General features: G+C 43.5%; 1 protein-coding gene across 1 annotated transcript in view; it reads right to left on the reverse strand.

Moving 5' to 3' along the window:
- The window catches only part of LOC115360223 (membrane-associated guanylate kinase, WW and PDZ domain-containing protein 2-like), a 77,941-nt gene that overhangs the window by 4,000 nt on the left and 51,755 nt on the right, over positions 1–22,186 (reverse strand). The window contains exons 9-21 of the mRNA XM_030052960.1: positions 21,628–21,810; positions 17,341–17,870; positions 16,010–16,178; positions 8,490–8,521; positions 7,130–7,322; positions 6,464–6,579; positions 5,813–6,005; positions 5,016–5,261; positions 3,600–3,785; positions 3,152–3,470; positions 2,006–2,225; positions 1,744–1,887; positions 541–679 (exon numbers count right to left, since the gene is read on the reverse strand). Of these exons, the coding sequence (XP_029908820.1) occupies positions 541–679; positions 1,744–1,887; positions 2,006–2,225; positions 3,152–3,470; positions 3,600–3,785; positions 5,016–5,261; positions 5,813–6,005; positions 6,464–6,579; positions 7,130–7,322; positions 8,490–8,521; positions 16,010–16,178; positions 17,341–17,870; positions 21,628–21,810 (2,670 nt within the window). The remainder of the gene's footprint in view (positions 1–540; positions 680–1,743; positions 1,888–2,005; positions 2,226–3,151; positions 3,471–3,599; positions 3,786–5,015; positions 5,262–5,812; positions 6,006–6,463; positions 6,580–7,129; positions 7,323–8,489; positions 8,522–16,009; positions 16,179–17,340; positions 17,871–21,627; positions 21,811–22,186) is intronic.

The following is a 22,186-nucleotide window of genomic DNA, read 5'->3' on the forward strand; positions in this document are numbered from 1 at the left end:
TCAGTATGAAGAGAGAGACATGCAGTTTTTCACAAACCGTGTCTTTAGAGTGGCCCATTAAGAAGAAATAGGGGGAGCTTAGTGTGTCACCTTTCATGCACATGGAGAGGTTGGAAGGTACCATTCCTAAGGGAAGGCAAGTAAAAGCCTATACCAATCATTAGACTTAAAGCAGTGGGGTTACAACAAATATAGGCTGAGGTGACCACTACCAACTTGTGTTATTGTTTGTTCAAAATGTTTTTTTCATCAAGACAAGTTTTAATTCAGCAGACAACAGACAACCATGAGTGAGGGAGCGTAATGCAGAAAAAAACCATTAATAATTAAGTTAGGATTGGTTATGTTTGTTAATGTTTTCATGAGTAAATCACAAGGTATCTGCATTAATAAGCAATTGTGGTTAAGAATACATGAAGTTTAATTTCTAGTATGCAAAGTGAGAGAGGGAAAGAGAGTGTGAGAGCAAGAGAGACAGAGGAAGGGACTGGACATAGTGGCATATAGAGAGAGACTTCAGTCTGTGTCAGGAAAACCCACCATATTCTGGCACCTGTCCCGTGCCTCTCTTTAGCAGCAGCCTGACCCGTCTGCCTCCTGCCTTGATAAGTTCAATGGCACGGGCATGAGTCATGTCCCGGGTGCTGTCCCCGTTAATCTCTATGATCTGATCTCCTACCTGGGAGAGACACAGAGAGGACAAGGCAGATTTTTTTTTTAGCCTTTATTTATCCCAGGGAAAGCTGGCTGAGCACACTTGCTATTTCCCAGCAACAGCCCGCTTCACATTCATACAGTTTCACACATTCACACCAGGGAGGTGACCAGTAAAAACACAGTCTACCACTGCTGGCCTCTGAGCAGCTCCACTGGAGCAGCTGGGGATTAAGTGCCTTGCTCAAGTGCAACTTAAAGATAGTTTCTGAGGGAGGGGAGAGGGCTACGCTTTCTCTTTCACCAGCCACATTTTCCCAGCTGGTCGGATTCAATCTACCGCCGCTCCACTGAAAAAGATAGAAGGGCAGCCGGTCAAAAGCAGAACTCAATTATAAAAGAGTAACGAGAGAAAAGGAAATACATAAAAAATCAGATGGTAAAGAACAGTGGAGAACGGTAGTGATTTTGCTCTATTTTGTCTATTGGGTTTTGAGAAGGGAAAGTCACTGCTTTGCCTGCTTTGTTAAATTCAGTCATAGTCTAGAGTTTTTATCAAAATATCCGTTATGTTTAATCATGTCAAACATGTTGGATTCTATTTGTTTGTGATGCTATTTCGGCATTTGCTCAGTGATTAAAATGACATGATTTGAGTTCCCCAAAACAATATCAAAATAGTAGGCAAAAATACATCAACTGCAGCAGTTCTTAAACTGGAGATTAGAGAAGGAGCACCACAGCATTAGGGAATATTGTTTTTACATTTTGACATTTCCTAATTTATTTGTTTATCCGGGAGTTCTCTGATATTTTTGGGACTGATATCGAGATGGACAAACAGGACTTAATGTGCTGTGCGTCAATGCATGTTTGTGATTGGATAATAATAAATCACTAATAAACCATATTTCCAGTGATAAGCATGCAGTGTCATTTGCGAGTGTACGAGTAAATACATACCTGTGACTATGTTCTTCTTTTTTTTCACAAAAGTGACAATTTTTTTGTAACAATAGGTGTTCCATTTATTTCCTGCTGTACTTTTTGTTTTATCACAGTTTCATCGTCTAATCTTTGCCATCTTACCCTCATTCTGCCGTTACGAATGGCCGGACCATCCTCAGCAAGGCGCAACACAAATAGGTCCATTTTATACTCTCTGCCCCCACGGATACTGAATCCAAAACCCTTCACGCTTTTCTCCAGCTCCACTGTGAAGTAGTCAAAGTCCTGCAGACAAAATATAGGGCCATTACATTGCAAACAAAGACACAAAAAACATAACTGCAGTGTGGTGGTGTAAATGCAGATTTTCAACCCAAGCAGACAGCAAGTGGTTTCGTCATACCTGTGGTCTGAAGTCTGCAGGGAGGCCCAGAGGGAACTGTGCGGCTGCAGGGTGCTGTCTGAAGTCCAGCAGACCAGGTGGGTGTCGGTAGTCCAGCGTTGGGGGCTGCCGGTAATCGGCCACTGGTGGGTGACGGTAGTCTACTGGAGGCTGCCGGTAATCAGTGAACGGAGGATGACGGATGTCAGGTTTAACATCCTGTCTGGCTTTCACCTCTGACCTGAAGACCACAGAGAGGAACAAGGTCTGAGGAGAGGTGTGTCCCATCGTGGACAGAGCTTTATATTCATCATTTGCAGAGGCATAGAGAAAGGAGGTCTACTTCTGCAGACGACTTCACATGCCCACTAGAGCTGTCATGAGAATTGATACTTGTTGTAGTTGACAAGTCAGTACTTATGAGTGTTATGTACTTGTGTTATGTAGTATCATCGCAGTTTGATCCCTCACTGGGCCGCCTTTGTAGAGTAGATTGGGAGTATATAAGGACTTAGAGTTTATGGATAAAATTATATCTTGAGTTTGGTTTGCCATGTGAGGGATGAGAGTATCAGGATTTGTGTGTGCTCAGCTGTGAAAGCTCACCACAAAAGGAAGGAAATATTACTTTCCTTTCTGAAGCTTTTATCAAGCTCCTACTTGTACAAAGTGCATAAATCCACAGCCTTGGGAGTGCTGCTCTCAATGTCTTGATCTGCGACACGCAGGCACGTGCGCACACACACATGCATGCACACACATACACACAGCTGACTTTTTCTTGGCACTGACATGGAGCAGAGCCCGAACGCTGGGCCTCATGCATTATAGAGGGGATACCTTAAGGTAAATTATTCACCGACACTGTCAGAGCTAAGTGGTGTTACGCAACAAAGGAGAAATTGGCCTGGGACTGGGAGTCTGACTGATACAAAAGTTGTCTGCAGTCACAGGTTGTCTCTTGAATTTAGTGGCATGTAAGATGACGGTACAGTCTATACACACAGTTTTGTGTGTGTAGGCTTTTCTATGTCCCCCTCCTTCCTCCAGTCACTACATGTACGCATTGAAACACACAATTCTTGAGGAGGAATAGTCACATACCCTCCTGCTGACATCAAACAAGAACATGGCTCTTAGCTACAGCAATCTGTAACGCTGTTGTACCTGCCGTCATGGAGGTAGAGCTGTGGTGGTGGGGGGCCAGGAGGCTGGGTGACGGGGCTCTGCTGGGTTCCAGCTGGAACAGGCTGGGAGGCTGCTGGTGTGGGCTGGGCAGCTGCTGTTTGGCTTGTCAGGGCTGGTGTCTGGCTGGGCTGGGCAGCTGCTTGTCCTGTCTGAGTGGTCGTCTGGCCCGGCTGAGCACCAGTTTGGCTGGGCTGCGTGCCTCCTTGGCTAGACTGGGCTACAGGGCTGGGCTGTGCCTGGGGGCTGTGTTTCTGGGTCATGGGGCTCTGCTTCTCTGAGCTGGGCCCTGAATGTGGATCTGCAATGGAAAGAATGGTGAAATGGTAATAGTAAGATGAGAGGTTTCACCTGACAGCACAAACAGAACATCTCCGGTTATGGAGGGAAGAATTCGGAGCAGATTCTTGTCACACATACACACACTTACCCTCCTCTGGTATGATGTGCAGTGTGACTGTGAGCCCAGCATCTTTGATGAGTTTGACAATGTCTGCGTGGGGCATGCTGATGATGGACTGTCCATTCACAGCCAGGATCCGATCACCCACCTTCAACTTCCCACAGCGGTCCGCTGGGCTGCCCTCGATTATGCGGCCGATTTTATGGGGAACAGCTGGAAACAGACAACAGACAAAGGTAGGTGTCAGCGCCAATATTGAATAAAGGTGTCAAATCTACTGATGAGTGTTTCTTTCTCAAATTACATTCATGAATTTGCAGTGATGAGATTATAACTGTAAACCCACTTGAAAACATACAGTTCCTTGCGGATATTGTTAAGGCTTACATCTGCAATATCATCCAATCCCTGCAATTTTACTGCACATAATGGGTCACCCCCTTCAACAATCTTAACAAATGTTCCAAACCCATTATCAGTCCAAACAAAGCAAATGCTGAGAAGCTGACTCTTGTGGCATTTGAGTTAGAGCTCTTATCAACACTTGGCCCATAATTAAGAACAAAAAAACACTGAAAGTTTCTGTTCCAAAATTAAGCATTTCTGGATGCACTCAGCAAAGAAAATCCCTGAGGGACTGTTAAGCATAAGCCATTACATCCTGAACTAATGTTTGATATTATAATAACTATACTAGACCCACTTTTTGGGTATGCATATTCCTAGGTGTTTGTAGAAATCTACAAGGGGTGCCAAGAATTTGGGAATTAAATTGTGAGAAATAAATCAGAATAGTTCTCTGTTATCCCTATGACTACACCAGAAATATGTACACTGTTAACTGTTAGTCTTCAAATACACGACTCAAAGATAATCAGCTCACAATGGTAGACTCAAGACTTTTTAATACTTTTTCAAACCCCGAACTGAAATTAAGAACTGATTTTAACATCAAAATAAAGAAACAAAGATGGCAAAACCATTTTTATTTGACCACAGCTAATTGAAGTTCTGAAATGACAAATGGGCAGTGTAAGAAAAAGTGAACAAGGTACTTGTTTGTGTGCTTGTGTTTTGTTATTTGTTACAAGATATGAAGTCCCACTGTGGTCTTTAAAAAGTGGATATGATACATATTGCTCTATGAACCCTGTTTTCCAATAATATGAGAGTGGATATGCAGTGCAAAGAAACCTGGCTTTGCATGGTGAGAAAATAAAACCTGTAATAACTATATTTAAGACATTTTATCTTAAAAGCACTCCATAGCACAATTGATAGGAAAAAGCAGAGTAGTGTCCCATTCCCATAAAAACGTCTGAACCATCGCTCTGCAGCATTCATCACCTTTAGTTTCTCAGTCATTAGGATTTACACACAACCATTTGTACTCAGGAACAACCTTTAGGACTCCTGACAAAGGCAATTTATACCGCGACTCACTGATGACAGTGGCGTTCTCCGGTCTGTTGAGGGAGCTGATGATGACAAAGCCGAAGCCTTCATTCTCCTTGCGGTGAATGACCACATCACTGGTTTGCAGGGCCGATCCCTCCGGAGGGGAGGTGGCAGTGGGGACAGTGGCGGCTGGAGGGACGGGGCCTGCAGCGGAGGCCACATCGCTACGTGGAGAACTGTGTTGTGTGGAAACTGAGCCAGGGCTGCGGCCGTTCACCGGACATGGCTCACCTGGAGCGAGAGAACAAGACAGGAGGTAGGGGATGAATCAAAGCAATAGCCCCGCAAGTGAACAACGGGCCCATATTAGTCACTGTGGCAGGACCCAGATTCCATTTATTTGAAAGTTTATTTTAGTGTGAAGTCATCTTAGGAGGTAGCCATAGCTGAAATCCCACTTTTGCAACATGCAACAGTGCAGTGCAATGGTACTCCAAACCCCCAAAAGTAAGCAAAATTCAAATTGTGTGCATTTTTCAAGTATCAGCAAGTCATTGGCATCTCAGCGAGGCATGACATTTCGGTTCAAGTGTATATGAGTCAACAACAGCTCTAGTGATTGCTGCAGTGTAAACACTGGACACATGCAGGGTAGATATGTAGTACGATCTTCTATGACAGCAGCCACAGAAAAGACGTTGAGTATGTTCACAGATTGCTGTAGCATTCAGGTCCAAATCCTCTTATTTTTTAACAGCTTGATGCTGGTGAAATGTACAACTTATGCTCTCCAATCTTAGTAAAGTGTAATTAAAATAAAATAATAAAGAAGACCTCCTCACCAGGTGTTTGCACTCTCCTCCTCACAGTCAAACTGACTTGACCATTGCGAGCAGCCGCATGCATCAGGTCTATCACGTATCTGTGCGGTTTCCCGGCAACCACCATCTTATCCACAGAAATGAGCTCATCCCCAGGTCGAAGCCTCCCATCACGCTCAGCAGGGGTGTTCTCTATTATAGCGCCGATAACAATCTGTTCAAAGACAATCAATATTAGCAGCATAGCTCAAGGTGAAGAGGGTGAAATACAGACATAGTGGAACCACATAATCATTGCTTCCTTGCTCTTGTTTAGGCTGCAAGCTAGTTTTCGGGTCATGGAAACATTTATTCTAACTCTTCCCACGTTTGACCTTCCTAATAATCTGCTGCCATATTCTGCATTCCTCTTCAAACTGCGACACGTTAGCAAGGCATCATATCAGTATGGGAGGTACTGCGCTGTAAGTGGGTCAGGACAGTGTGAGAATACCAAGGTGGGTTTGCACGGGAAGCCTCCTGTGCGAGGCGTGCCTGTTTTTTAGGCGAGTGTGGGTCAGGTGTGTTAATCGTAACTGGATCGGAAATGTGAGATGAGGTTAGGTGGGTGTAAGATGAGGTTCGTGTGTATGAGGTTAGGTATGTGTGTGGTCCAGCCCGTCCCATACGAGCCTTGTCACGGGCGTCCGGACTCACAGCCTGCACGGCCTCGTCTCCCCCCAGGATGCGGAAGCCAAACCCAGTCTTCTCCCTCAGCAGGTGCACCTCTATCTCCTGGTACTCCGGACCTGACACCCCGACAACACAGAGAGTGATGGGATTACAAAGATTAGCTGTTTCTTTGATCACAGTATTTTGCATTCTTCATCGTGACCTAATCAAGGTTTCTACACTCACTTACCAACTAAATTAGAAAACTTTTCCGACTTTTCCATGAGCACTAAATTTTCATGACTGTATTTCTGTGGTGTCATGACCAACGTGTACAACCAGCGGGGGGAATCACCAGACAAATAAAAAACACTGCATCACAAACACTTGTGACTCTAACTGCCTGGTTTCCCACTATAATATGAGAGACGATTTTAAGGAGGTAAAACTATCTTTCACCCCCGTGGTCTAGAGGGGAGTGAAAATTTCACTGACTTTTCCAAAACTTTAGGGAAATTTAATCATTTACAAACATTTACAGACCTGGAAAACACATCCTCAAATTCCATTTCTCTTTTCCAGAAATTTCATGACCCCAGAAACCCTGCCTAAAGCTCTGTTTCCCTCGATCAACCCGCAAACTGAGGAGGGAGGAGGAAGAGGAGGAGGAGGAGGTTCTGGACTTACGTCGGCTCTCGTAGATGGCCCTAGACTTCTCGTAAAGGTCGTAGGGGTCGGGCTTGTTGAGGTCAAAGCCCTCGGTGGAGTCGGGGACGGAGGTGCGGTGCTGCGGCTGGTTGGGGAAGGGCGTGCCAGGCGGCAGGACGGCGGCAGACAGGCTGGTCTGGGGGCTGCCGTGGGGGTCCCACTGATCAGGCAACTGCAAGGCAGCAACAGCAACATTTAAAGCAGAATACAGGTGTCATACTGTTTACAGCTAGTTTATATTTCCCCAGTCATTTTGCACCACATGCTATATGTAATTAGATTCTTTAACAAGCGCTCGTTTTTTTTTTGTCATTTGTAAAATACAAATTGTACGGTGTCAAATGTAACTTGAAATTAACTGTTTGTCGTGCCTATCAAGGACGCCATAAATAAAAAGACATGGATGTGGCAGTAAAATTGGTGAGGTGACATGTTTTTGAGGAATTATTTCCTGGTGGGGACTTTCATTTCTTCCTGTGGGTGTCAGGTGATTGACAGTAAACGGAGCAGAACATAATGCTCCAATTGATATGAAAACACACAGCGCAGAGAAATAATGACAAAACAGAGAAAGTTTTACAAAGCCAAATCAAATTCATGTTTACTTTAATAGATTATTGAGCCTGGGCAATTTTCAAGTCTGTGGAAGTTGTTTTTCATACTGCACATCAATTAATGGTAGCAAATAGCTTCTAAAGGTAGGAAAAACAAGCCCAAATAGCCACTGCAAACACATTCTGTAAAGATGGGCAACCTAGATGATTTGTATATGCTTGAAAAATATATAAACCGTACTATCCTTGATGTTTGGGAGTTCAGACATTTAGTTCACATTCAGTTATATGTTTTGATTTGTTGACTGAATTTATGTAACAAAGAAAAATGGTTGGCCAAGTTGCTGGAGGCAGATATTAAGTTAAAATGAATATTTACAGTTTACAGTTGAGTGAGAGGAGATTCATCATGTCTGAATATTCTGTCTAAACTCATGAGTGGATGTCAATAATATGACAGGCAGCGGAAGCGTAAAGCTGAAGCGCCGTGCCCCTGCTGTGGAGGAGTGATGTCTGATGTGATCTAACTAATAAGCAGGTCAGGACGGGCCGGCTCATTTCACAATAAAGCGAAAGCCGAATACCTCTAAGGAAACACAACCTGGTGGCAAACACTGATATTACATGCAACTGTCTACGTCCTCTGCTTCAGCAAACAAACACAGCAAGTACTTTTCTCACACACACACACGCACACACACACTCTCTCTCTCTCCCGCTTGCTCTGTCTCTCTTTATTTCACACACACACATAGACATGATCATGCTCAAGTATAACACTGTACCTGTTTGGAGGTCTTCCATGGAGAGATGTGGCCTGAGGGAAAACAAATGGGGACAAAACGCAGTTAGTTCGCAGAACAAACTTGGACAAGCTGCTCGAGTGTTTGAGAAACAGCTAAATAAAGACAAGCTGATGAATATCTCATGAAATTTCACCGAATTGCCCTGTAATAATAGATGATAACAGAACCAGGTGGAAAACAAGGTGTAAAAAAACAAAACAAAACAAAAAAGGAATATAATACTTGGGGCAAGAGGGTTAAAATCTCCTTCTCTGAACGTGGGAAACCATCAGCTGATTTCATATTCCTCTGTTTTGGCTTTGTTTGTGTAACTCTTCCTAAACGAGTTTGGTTGTTGCGTTTGTTTTCAGCATAATTACATCATTAGCTGCAGGCGGAAGCAGCCCCCCCACCCCCAACTTTCCTCTGTAACTCACATTTTATCTGAGCTGGGTGCAGCATGTCGCAGCATGTAGGAAGCAGGGAGTAGCCTCTCCTCTACATCACAACAACAATCGCACTAACACAGGCCCCCTGTGACTGCCGAATCAAAGACATACACAAATACACGCATGATGCCGAGACCCAAATACATACATTTAGACAGGGGGGGCTAACATGCAACCGCTGCCTTGTGTAAACTCCCAATCCATATTTTTACACACGCATACACACACACACACGTTCTAGTCAATAGCAACAAAACCCCCTCTGAATCCTTTAAGAGACATACACATTTTTGTGAAGCATCCCTCAGAGAATCCTGGTACATTTGCTATTTATTCAGCTTATGTGATTTTCCTGAGAAATTTCAGAGAAGCCTGAATGAAATGTATTTTTTTTTTTTTTTTTTAAATGTAATTATTCTCCCACTACATCTGCCTGTTCTTAGATGTGCCAGATGAAGGCCAGCGCTCCTTAGCAACAGAGCAGAACACCAAAAGTTCCTATCACAATGGGAGAGAGAGTGGCGAAGAAGAAGAAAACAGAGTCAATTATGTTCTGCTATTCCTTACATTTTATGTTTTCTCACATACAATCAGTAAAAACATATAAGTGGGGTTTTCTTTAACTGACTTACTTACACACGTCCCACCACTGTTCCTCCTCCACTCATCCAATTATAACATCTTTTCCATTTTGAAAGGGAATATTTTTGTGTAGAGCTTGAATCTACCTGTGTGTGTGTGTGTGTGTGTGTGTGTGTGTGTGTGAGAGAGAGAGAGAGAGAGTGGGAGGAGGAAGACATGGACAGGCAGAGAAAGACAGAGAAAGATGTTTCAACACAGGTAATTGTCATTTCTCTATTGACACTAAACTCTGTGCCAGTTGCCTCATGGTGAGCGCATCACCACCATCCACGGCGGCGAGAATCCTATGAGCATGAATGGGGAGCTGTCCGTGGTGCTGAAGTGATTCACCACACCAGCAGCAGTGCAAGAGGAGCTCTGTGGGAGGCTCGGACTAATAACCGTATTCTGCGGGGAATACGGCCCTTACGGGAAGGCTTTAAGGAATTCTAATAACTCATTCTCACGAAAACTTTCCTTAATGGCCCACTGAAGAAAATGAGTATGAGCTACAAGGCAATTGTCCACTCGTCTCGAAGAGGAGCATCATCCTTACAGACACATTTAAGCTTAATTTAAATGCTAATACAATTCCCGAGCATATGTGCCAGATGTGTGGAGCACTCCTACGCATGCTGATGAATTACAAATGAATGACTTCCAGCGAGGCTCCACACTGCTTCTCTCACGAGTCAGTGGTCAGGAAGTCTGGCAGGCCAAGCTCACAGACTAGCCTGCTGAGTCCTGGATGGCCTTCAGATTGGCCTGATTGGCTCCTGGAGCCGGACACCCTTTCTCCACGACCACGATCTGCATCCTCATTGGTGCCACAAAGTGTCTGTAGTCAGTGGTTGGCTTGGCTTCAAATGGGATGTCAGGGGACGGAGCTGTGAACACGACCAGAGCTCAGTGGAGCTCTGGCAGAGTGCCCACGCTAGAGCCGAGCAGTCAGACAGAGACACACACACACACACACACACAATCACACACACACACACACACACACAGTGGAAGTCTAACACCTCGTCTGTTACACAAAGCACTAATGCTCTCGGAATAACAGACACTTAGCACACGTCTGAAATCATGTAAGCAACCAAAATCCCATTGATGTTTTGCACAGTAATCCTAACTCCATGAACACAAACTCACATAAACATTCCTGACACCATACACACATCTGAGTCATGTTAAAGAACCTTGTCTTGTCTTTCACTCTGTAGTGCATGTGTGTGTAACAGAGGGAGAGAGAGAGTGAGAGCCCCACACACACACACATACACACGGACAGAGGTTACTTGGTGTGTCAAGCTGATATTCCCTCTGGTGTCGTTGTCTTGAGTTGTTTGATAGGCAAAGGATAGCCAGGAGGGGCAGAAGGAGGAGGAAATTGTAGCTTTGGGGGAGGGGAACTCATTTGTCACATCAGTATTTAGTAGGCTGTCCACTGGAAGCTTCGTGTGTGTGTGTGTGTGTGTGTGTGTGTGTGTGATTGTGCGTGCAGGTGCATGACCATACACAAACATGTGACAGGAAATCTCATTTGTGTAATAAATTTCTGTATCCTGTTTTTTTTTACATGGCGTTTCAGACTGTGGTGTGTGTGTGACGGTCAGAAAAATTTGTGTATGTGGTTTTATAAAGGTCAGCCACCAGGTGGCGTCTGTTGGCTCTACACGGTCATGAGGCACCAGACTACTCAGTGACACAACATATTAAAAGGTCTGTTCACGCACACATCCATGTATGCTCAAGTGCAAGCGTGCACACACACACACACACACACACACACACACACACACACACTGTTGATGTGTTTGTTTATATCACCACAGATGTGAGCTACATGCTTACTTCACGGATTCAGCACAACACATGTATATTGGCTTTAATGTAATCAAGTGATTAATTATATTTCACAGGGAAACATCCAGTGAACAGCTGCTTTAGCTGTACCAGGAAAAATGTGTTTGACACACCTCTAATACTGGTAAATAATGTTGGCCTGACAGTAGGACTGGCATAAAATCAGCACGACGCCCAGCAGCAGCTACAGCTCCTCTGATGAATCAGGATGAGTGCTCATTTCTTTGATTGCTTCTCAGGTTTGTGGCGAGTATTCCTGTCACACTTCAATTAATTAAACTTGCGATGCATATAAAACTGATTACCTACGTCCCTAACTAAATATAAATCATAACAAAAAACCAATACAAGAGATGGTGTAATATGATGTATGCCATAATTTTTTACATTGTTTTGTCATCAATGTCAAGACAATGAAAAGTCTAATTACCTTGTCAGGCCTGGCAATTTATCCGTAGAAAAAGTGCAGACCTAGAAAAATTAATGAACCTGCACGTGTGAATTCATATTGTACTGCTGGACAGTTAATGTATGTAATAAATAATGAATGGCCTGTGTATGTGATGTTTTGCCTTGACAAAAACTTGTATGTGTCCCTGTCGGCATGTTGTAAATCACTCCAGGGTTGTAAGGGAGCCTTGCTGTGTGTGTGTGTGTGTGTGTGTGTGTGTATTTTTGAGATGGCCATGGTTTTAGTGGTATAGGCAGCCCTGGGTGATTATCAAGGCAAATTCTGACCCCGTAACCAGAACACACTTTAGAGAACCGGAGCAAGAGCACATGTCAAACAAATAAAGCCTTCACTGTGCAATTTAATTTCCTCGCAGGTGGCCAATCTTGCAGGAAATAGCTGGAGAGCGAAAATGGCCACACTCCATGTTGTTCTGGCAATATTTCAAGAACTCTATTCTGCACTTCAGACTTCTCCATCATTAAATTCTCTCTCTCATTACTTTTTTCCAGCAATTTTAACACCTATTTTGATATACACCCTCAGAGCAAGGGCATGTAGTCTCCCTGAACTCTTTAAAATCAAGAGCAGGGTATTTGCAGACAAAAAAAATCAGACAAAAACAAAACAAAACAGAAAATTGCAACCAGTGAAGAGCTGCTTTTGCAATGCAGAGATTGGTTGGGGTATTCAAAACACCACAGGCGCTGCGAAACAACACTGGATTAGATTTCTATATTTTTGCGTTTAAATACACCGACAGCCTATAAAATTCAGCAAAGCGCTTTCAAATGTTTGCTTTTGAAAGTCAAGTGGGTGCAGGAAGGACACGCTTTGTCAAGGGTGAGACAAAACAGCAGAGGGATACATCAGAAATAATAGTTTTCCAGGCAGACAGAGTGACTGACACACACACACACACACACACACACTCAGACAGGCTGGTGGCGGTCAAACACAGAGGTAAAGAAAATTATGTCCAATCTGTGTTTAGAATTCAGATCAGCAGATTTCCACACGACACACAGCATAAGCTTTCCGGCTGGATGTCATCTGCTTTCAAGTTTCAAATACATCCATAAACTCTCTATATACATGTTCACGACTTCACAATACAGATTAAAAAGTGGGATTTTATTAGTTTGCAAGATTTTGGTTGTACTTCTGGGGTTTAGGGTCACAGAATCATAAACACTCAAACACATAATCACACTGCACGTCTCGGTAAAGTCTGATCATCTCCACCCTCTGCCCAACTGAAAGCCGATCAGAAAGTACAAGACGCCTGTTTGCCCAAAAACACGTCAGGGAATAAATTCTGAAAAGTCCAAGTTCGTGGATGACATGGTGTTTACATGGACCTTTGTGGTTAAAAACTATCCGTGTGGCCTACAGTCTTAAAGTTCATCTATGCTCCCAGTGCGTATGAAAATGCACACATCCTGCCCACATACTTACATCCATCCATCCTCTCTATTGGCATGGATGTTGAGCGACACAGCCACTAGAGGGCAGTTCAGAGTCAAAAGCTTCAACCAACATGGCGACAGTGGAGGAGGTTGCCATGATGGGCCGGCTCAAAAGAGGCAAAAGTGGAGGCGGCACTGTAATTGGCAGTGGTCCTTGAGGTCATTAAATACATCATGACTGGAGGACAGAGAACAATTTTCTCTAATATCAGCAATTTTTAAAATATAGACCGGTCTCGCTTCAACTATTGGCTACACCGCCCCCATGATTTCCGCTGGTATTGCTCTATTTCGCCTGTATTTGTAGGCTTTCGAAAAAATGTGCACAAATATGGACAAAATGAACGCAGAGTATGGACAGAAAGCTTCATCAGTTTCTGTATCCATATTTATTGTCGATGAGCCTTTAAATTAGAATGAAGGTGTTTTATGGGTGAAAAATGTTTTAGGGTTAAGTGTCACTTTAAGCTTGCGTGCCAGCTAGACACCACAGTCCTTTGGCTGATACTTTTTATCCCGAGCACATAACAGTGCAATGACTGCATACATTTTTAGCTTGGGTGACCCCAATGGGAATTAAACTCCAACCCCGAGCAGTGTTAGGGCCACGAGCTACACAAGACCTCTAATAGCGAGAATAACTCCCCCTCAGACCTCAAACCCTCTGCTGCCTCTTATTTTACTGGCTCTCAGTTTGTCATATCCTGAAACATTTGCAAATCCCACTAATGTTGTTCCACTCCGTTTCAATGGATAACAACTATGACAAATTCTGTTGGTGATAAAGCTGTGTTTGGAACATATGGGGTGACGTCTGCGTGGCTACTGACAACATTTACTATGACATCTGCTTGCACTGTTTCTGCTTGTACTATTTCTGTATATTCTCTGCATACGAGTGTCACACGAGATGTTTTTCTGCACGTACACTACCTCCATGGAGATACTGAGAACCGACGATACTGCACAAGCATGTTGCACACTGTCATTTTTCTGCACATATTAACCCTCCATTTGGGGATTTGATCAGGAGACAACGACTGATGCACAAACCCAGAACATTTCTACATATGTTACATACATTACTTCATCTGTGAGGTAAATTTAAAAACCAGGGGTGCAGCTTATAAAATGCATGACTGCACTTTCTATACATACAGTATGTACCTATTTTCTTCATATCCTGCATATATATTGACATATTTATCCATTTTTTGTGCTTCCATCTACTTCATATTGCTTATGTATCCTATTTTAGGCTATATTTTCATATTGTACATACTCTGCATTCACTATTTTCTATGCCTCACTGACTTCAGTTACGATTTTGCAAACAATAATACTGTGATCCATACTTTTCACATACTATTGATTCATATTCCTGCATAGCTGACTGTTGCATGTGTTTTTATACAGACACATTGACGGATTCTTGATTATGTTTTGTTTTATTATTTTTTTTTGTCAGTTGTCTTAAAGGACAAGTTTGCTATTTTGGACCCTTGGCCCTATTTACAGATTTTCTGGCATCATCCTCAGACGTCGAGGCGATCATTTCACCAGTCACTTCAGTATTGAGTCTGATATCGATCTGCTGCAGGCTCTCACATGGCTGCAACAGCTGTGATCAGGGCGATCGTAAATGGCTTTGAGAAACTAATATATATATATATATATTGTTGCTTTTCCGAAACGGTCTCTCCCTCTGAGGATGATGCAAATAATCTGTAAATAATAGTGAACTTGTCCTTTAATCTGCATCATATTAGGATTTGCTGCTGCAATAATACAATTTATGGGACTATTGAAGATTAATCTTAAGATCTTAAGCTCATGAGGCATTATATTTTTGGCCCATATGATGAGCCTTGATAATTGTCTTCTGAGGGAAATAACTATTTCACCAAATTGCATAATAATAACCTAATTTGACACTGGGCAAAAGTATTCTCTTCTCTTTGAAACTCAAGTTGAGCTTCACGTAAAAACCAGACAGTTCGATATAGTCTGTAATTTGTTTGCTGATTATCTATTGTTCAAAAATGGAAATGGTTTCAAAATTATGGCAATCAAAATGTCTCTTGCTCGCTCAGATCTCACTGTCAGTCCTTGTGTCTTCTCTTGCGAGCCATCAGTCGCATGTGAAACTGCATGGTGGCACAACATTTGTATGTTTTTTTAGGGAATCGGGTGCTAGTTTATATTTAGTTGGGCATTATTGCTCTTGTACTGGAACTTTTGCATAATTTTGCTTTTATCTTGTCCTGGAGCACTCATTTTTTGCAATGACTGATGACTTAAACAGAACAAACACTATTTCTAAGTATTGAAAAGCTGAAAAATACTCAAACAACCTTCAAATGTACTTTTATCCATTAAAAAAATTTTTTTGGAGCTGTTATTAAAGCAGTGTAGTCAAATTACAGCATGATTTCTCTGACCAAAAACCAGCCCTCCTCAGTGCTCCTCATAGCTCACTCCCTGAGCACTGACAAAAAAAAGAGAGAGAGAAAGAAAGAACTCAGACAGGCGGAAAGATGGGTGGTTATTCACTGAAAGAAATGATACAGCAGGCCGATAAGAGGCTGACATACAGATTCAGAAACAGACGGACTGACAAGCAGGCAGATTGACGGATAGGTAGTCACAAACGTTCACACCGACCTGTTCCTCCTCTCTGTATGAGGAGCGTAGCCTCAGCCCCGATGGGACACTCTTTGAGCAGCTCCACTACGCGCCCGTGTCCCGCTCCAGCCACCGCCTGCTGGTTGACCTCCAGGATCAGGTCTCCCTCTATCACCCCCGACATTCCCTGAGAGCTCGGCTCCAGCACCTGGACAAGCACAGCACAGCCACCGTCTCACACTCTGACCCGCCGGTCATGATGCCGATTTATGGCATCGTGCAAACTTTTTTAACTGTCATGAAAACCAAGCATTCAGTATTAGAGCATCAAAGTAAGCATGGCTTGGATTTATATTCAGCGACTTCACTTTAATAATTTAACTGTTCAGCCCTGATGGAGCCTGGTGGAAAAAATCGTTGTTCACCTTACTGTTTCTTTATGCTGCTGTAAAGACGCATAAAATGCATTTGAAACATGAAACAAGTCTGAGGTCTTGTTCGTGTGTTTTGGAAGATCTTCCAATTGATTCCCAACTGGTGGCTCGTGCTCTAAATGTGACTCATTTGGGGCCACTTCATCAAAAAATAAATAAATAAATACATAAATAAATCTTGAGTGCAAATATCCAGTGCAGTGCTTTTATTTTGATCTCCTGGTTTCCAGCACAGTTGTGTGTGGCCTTACCTGGTGGGTTACTGGTGGCTTTGATATAACATTATTCAATAACTTTGTTAATAAAAACAGCTAAGATAAGTCAGCTAATTAGGATTAACTAAACTAACAACATCTAATTAGCTAATATCAACATCAGCCTGAGATAGGTATGAACTGGCTTCCAAGAATTTTTAATAACTTTAGCAGCGAGCTAATGATTTTAATTAATTTAATGCGTTAAACCTTTGTTCTTGCTGTGATCTTTGCACACCGTGACAGGTGCTTGTTTTGTCGTGACTGAAGTGTCAATAAACGGACTGCATTTCTATGGCGCTTTGACAGTCGACCAGCCACTCACAGCACTTTACAATGTGTGCCTCACATTCACCTTGGCTCGCCCAAGGACACTTTAATACACTGTCTGGAGGAGCCGGAGATCGAACCACGAACCCTTTGATTACCAGATGTCTGCTCTATCTCCTGAGCCATGCCGCCCCAGTAAAGTTATTCAATCGGTTCCTCAAAGATCGCTGCCAGTACGTTGGGGAACTGGCAACACTTGAATTCCCCATACAATGCTGATTCTACCCATTTCAATTTTAATGGTGGACCATGACTTAATGATAAGCACAAATCTGGATCCTGAGGCAACAGTGTTGGGAAATACTGCTAGAAAATACATGCATGTACGTACAGATGAAACATCATATATCACCTGTTTGACCCGCTGCCCGGTGGGACTGTCGGCAATAGTGAACCCAAATCCCTCCGCCCCTTTCACCATAGTAACTGTCAGCAGCTCTGCCCCCTGTGCCGCTGCCCCTGCCACCCCTGCAGTCCCCGAGGAGGCCATGGAAACATTGTCATCGTGCGGTGTGAGCGCTGGGGCCGAGCCAGGGGTGGTGGATGGCAGGGAGGAGCCGTCCAGGTGCGTGTCGCCGGGGTGAGGAGCTCCGGGCTGGGCAAGAGCCTGAGGAGGCAGCTGGGAGCTGAGGGACAGGTACTCCAGGTAGGGGTCGTAGCTGCCGCGACCGTTCACCACCAGGGGGCGATGCTCCAGGCCGATGGGGGTCAGGGAGGTGCTCGCAGCGCCGCTGGGGTCCTCGGGGTCAAAGGGCAGAGGGTAGCCTCGACACAGCACGAGGGTCACACTCTGACCGATGGGCACTGACTGGAACAGCTTGACCACATCAGCGTGTGTGGTGCCAAGCACGCAGATGTCATTAATATAGACAATGACATCACCTGAAGAAGAAGGAAGAGACGGAAGAGTGCAAGGACAGAACAGCTTTAGTGTCTGGGTTTATGTCGGGCATTGCTGATGGCCAGCCTCTATAAACTGGAAATTAAATTATGGCAGCATGAGGGAAATAATGATTCAAACAGATTAAGTGAGTAAAAAATAAACGCTACAAGAACACATCATTTACTCAGACAGACCACATGATTGTGGTTTCACTGGTCCATGTGAAAACATACTGTGCAAAAAAAATGCTTCGTCACTTCACCTTCTATTGCCATGACTGTCAAACCGCAGCGACCACAGAGCGTGTAGCAATAACACAGAGGAAACTCAAAATCTCTATCAGTAGTGTCACACGAGGATATAATATCAGTTCATTGAAACTGCAAGCAATCTACTAGTGTTATGTGTGAGACGTAGAGGTGAGAGAGAGAAACAGAGAGATGGAGGGTCAGGATCTTGGTGTGCCTCAGTGGATAGACCGGCCATCTGGTGCACACTGGCATCCACAGAGATACAGAATCAAGGAAATCTTGAAAAGTCAAATAGATGCACACACGCAAACAATAAACAACAGTTTTGGATCTTCTCTCACGCATGAAGCGTGATGCATGATGCATGATGCATGATGGTGTGGCATATCTCTGCTGTGGCTGCCTGACTGGTGACCAGCTGGAAACACAAAATGTGAGTCTGTGCAAATGTTTACGGTTTTGTGTGCCTCTGTGTGTCTGCTCACAGAGTGAAGTAGCCTTCCCTGCTTTAGTTAAAGTCACAGCCCCATGACAAATGCAGCTGCCTCAAATCCTCTATTTCACACTTCTGGAGGCACTCTGTCACACATGCACACATGCAGACACACGCACACACACACGCACACTTGCATATGCACAAGCGCACACAAAAACAGGCACGCACACACATGGATGCGCGCATGCATTCACACACACACACACAAACACACACACACACACACACAGGCATGCACAATCCCTAAGAGCAATGCCACACAGCTCAAATAGGCCAGCTAATCTCAGCCAGGGAGTGCCTGCATATGATTGTGTGCAGTGTGCATACATGAGTGTGAATGTGTGTGCACACGTGTGTGTGTGAGGGGCTCTGGCAATGTCACAGAGAGGAGCAGAGCAGGTTGGAGAGAGAGAAATCAGAACAGAAAGAAAGCAAAGGCCTAACAGACGAGGACAGAGGGATGGAGCGATGCAGAGAGGAAAAAAAGGAAAGAGGAAGAAAAACACACTGGTGCTGAAAGCAGAGAAGTGTCAGATTAGATGGTTAGATACAGAAGTGTAATAAAGGGTAAGCCAGAGAGACAAAGAGAAAGATGAGAATAAAATAGAAAGATATGGATTCCAGATAAAAAAGAAACTGATAAGCAGGGTGAGAAATGTAGAAGCAGGCAGTAATAGCTGAGAGTAGCTCAGCTCTAATATGAGCTCTAAAGTGAGCAGTTTAGGCACCAGCAGAGCCAGGCACGGGGCCAGAGAGCTCACATGAAGCCTCACACAGCAGAGCCTGCTTTCAGCCAGGCTGTGGATGAAGCCTACATCCTGGCTACCAACAGGTCTCCAACGCTTGCTTAGGGCTGCACAATATGGTAAAAAAAAAATCATATTACTATTAATTTTACAGATATTGTGATTGCGATATGATTCGCAATTTTGGTAGGAATGATGATTTTTGCATTCTAATTTAAATTTTCCCTGAAAACGCGATTAAAATGATGGTGTGCTTTTTGCTGGGGTCTGTACCAAACAAACATGTTGTCTTACATCTGGGAAATACAATTTGTAGACCAGGGCGTATCTGTAGCACCATAATACTTTATTTACAATGCTGTTTTGCCACATATTTTTACCTTCATCAAAACATGGTAGCTCCTTTGATTTGGATATTGCACTTGGCTGTACTGCAATTTCAGTAATATTTAGATTAATTGTTCACCCCCGGCTGGGTCTAAACTAAATGTCTGCTACATCTATAAAGCACGAGGACCAATCTTTGTAAACATGTGGGCCCTGAGGATCATCCCAGGGATCCTCCTGACTGATTGTCTTATCCAGACGTTACAATCATCCAGCGGGGGACGTGTGTGTGTGTGTGTGCGAGGGAAGGGGGTGGGGGGGTGTCAGTGTCTTCCTGAAGGACACTTTGACAAAACACACAGCTGTAGACAGACACACAATGGTTGTTGCAGGGATGAAAGTTGACATTGCAGTTACGTTAAGGTCTCTCTGGTGCCCAGAGAATGGCATTTTGTAAACGGAAGAGAGACAGGCCCGTGGCTGCGATGCACAACATCATGTAGGCGGGATCATGGGTATTGCTGCTCTGGTGAGTCTCAGTGTGTGCAGCACAGCTTACTTATTACCTCTACCAGCAGAGTTGCACGGGGTTATGTTTTTACTCCATTCAGTTTGTCTGTTTGTTTGCTTGTTTGTCAGGAGGATATCTCTAAAGGTTATAAACAGCTTTGAATTAAACTTTGTGGAAAGTTTGTCATGGGGCAAGGAAGAACCGATTAGCTTTTATGGCAGTGGGTGTGATTCATTTTTGGTGAATATCCACACATGGCATCACATAGTGTTGGCGGAGGAATACGCTCTACTGAGAGACGTCTGGTTTTCAATATTGACTTGTCTGCTGATTAATTTTTAGATTACCAGATTAATCATTTGGCCTATAAATTGTCAAAAATAATGGCAAATGCCCAGCAGAGCCCAAAGTGATGTCCAAACACTTAATCTGACTACCAGCCAAAAATTCAATTAAAAGTATTTTAAAATGAACCGAAACAGAGAAAAGCAAGTAAAACTTAGCATTTGTGAGGCTGTGACCAGGAAATGATTGGTATTTGTGCTTGCCAAATGGCTAAAGTGATTAATTGATTCTAAAATTCATAATACATCCATTTTCTGTTGATCAGCTCATCAATTAATGGACTAGTCATTTCAGCATTATGGGATACAAGTTATTATTTCAGGGGAAAAAAAGCATTTCCCACAAAAATCTCTGGATAATTAAACTAAATACTTCACTCATGTAAATGTGTTGTTGTCATATTATTACGTTAATGGAATGCAAATGACTATTACTGTATCTTCCTTGAAGTCTTGGCAAAAGTTATATTATTATGTGCATGTAAATGTGGCTGATAACCACATGTACAACTAACTTGATCCACAACAAAATATGTTTTCAGCATTTTATTAGTTGCCTGTAGTTTGTTTTTCTTTACTTTTTTATTATTTTTATTTATTTAATAACAATAATTACTATGTGACAAAAGGAGACTTTGGCACACTAAGAAAAGTGCAAGTTTTTAAAGTAAGTATTTTAATGAAGGTCTTGTGTTTGAAAGCATGGCTTATTAAAATAGATGTGATTTTGGAGTTTGCCTTTGCCAACTATAGACAAAAAAAAAAAAAAAATTAGCAAAGACTGCCGGCATTTGCGCTGAGACATCGTATGAGTGGGCAAAGGCAGCATCCCAAATGTTGATACCAAAATAACACCGCACCACCCAATTTATGTTGACATTTGAAATTGCCACTTTGTCAAAAATTAGCGCTCATCGTGGCGTGGCATCACAATAATGAAGGTGCACTTTGGTAATTTTCAAATGCACACTGTCTGTGATGACGCCAGCTTGTTTATAACTGTTTCTGTTGGCACCTTATGTTGTTGCTCACCCACATGCCTTCAATCTGCGTGGCTCCCGCACAGTGTGCACCCGGTTACCTGTGTCCATCTTCCCATCCTGAGCGGCGGGTCCTTCTGGAATGACGCTCTTCACTTGTAGGAACTCGTCCGGCTCGTCGCCTCCGATGATCGTGAAGCCGAATCCCATGTTGCTCTTCTGCAGGGCCGTGGACAGGAAGCTGCCCTTCAGCTGGGTCGGGTCCCTCGTAAACAAGGGCTTCTCTGGGGGGGGAGGAAACCGCGAAGGAATGGATGTCAGAAACGATTTGGTGCAGTATTATGACATTTTTGAAAGTTTGATGAACGGGTGACACACTTACAGTATTTTTGCTTGACTGCCTCATTATTACCACATTATTTCACTTGAAATGAATGTGTCACATGATCCTCTGGGTGCTGAGGTTCATGGCTCCGGGGTGCATAAAAGCTGCTCGAAACCCACTGCACAAGTTTCCCCTTAATCTTAACCCTTATTCCGAGCCCTCATTCTTAAAAAGATAACTGTTTGGAGATAGGAGGTTTTAACTCAGCCAAAGCAGGACATCATGTACTGGTGTAGCACATCCTTATACGCATGCCTAGATTATTCCACTGGGGG

The sequence above is a fragment of the Myripristis murdjan genome, chromosome 6, assembly GCF_902150065.1.
Source record: "Myripristis murdjan chromosome 6, fMyrMur1.1, whole genome shotgun sequence".
NCBI lineage: Eukaryota > Metazoa > Chordata > Actinopteri > Holocentriformes > Holocentridae > Myripristis > Myripristis murdjan.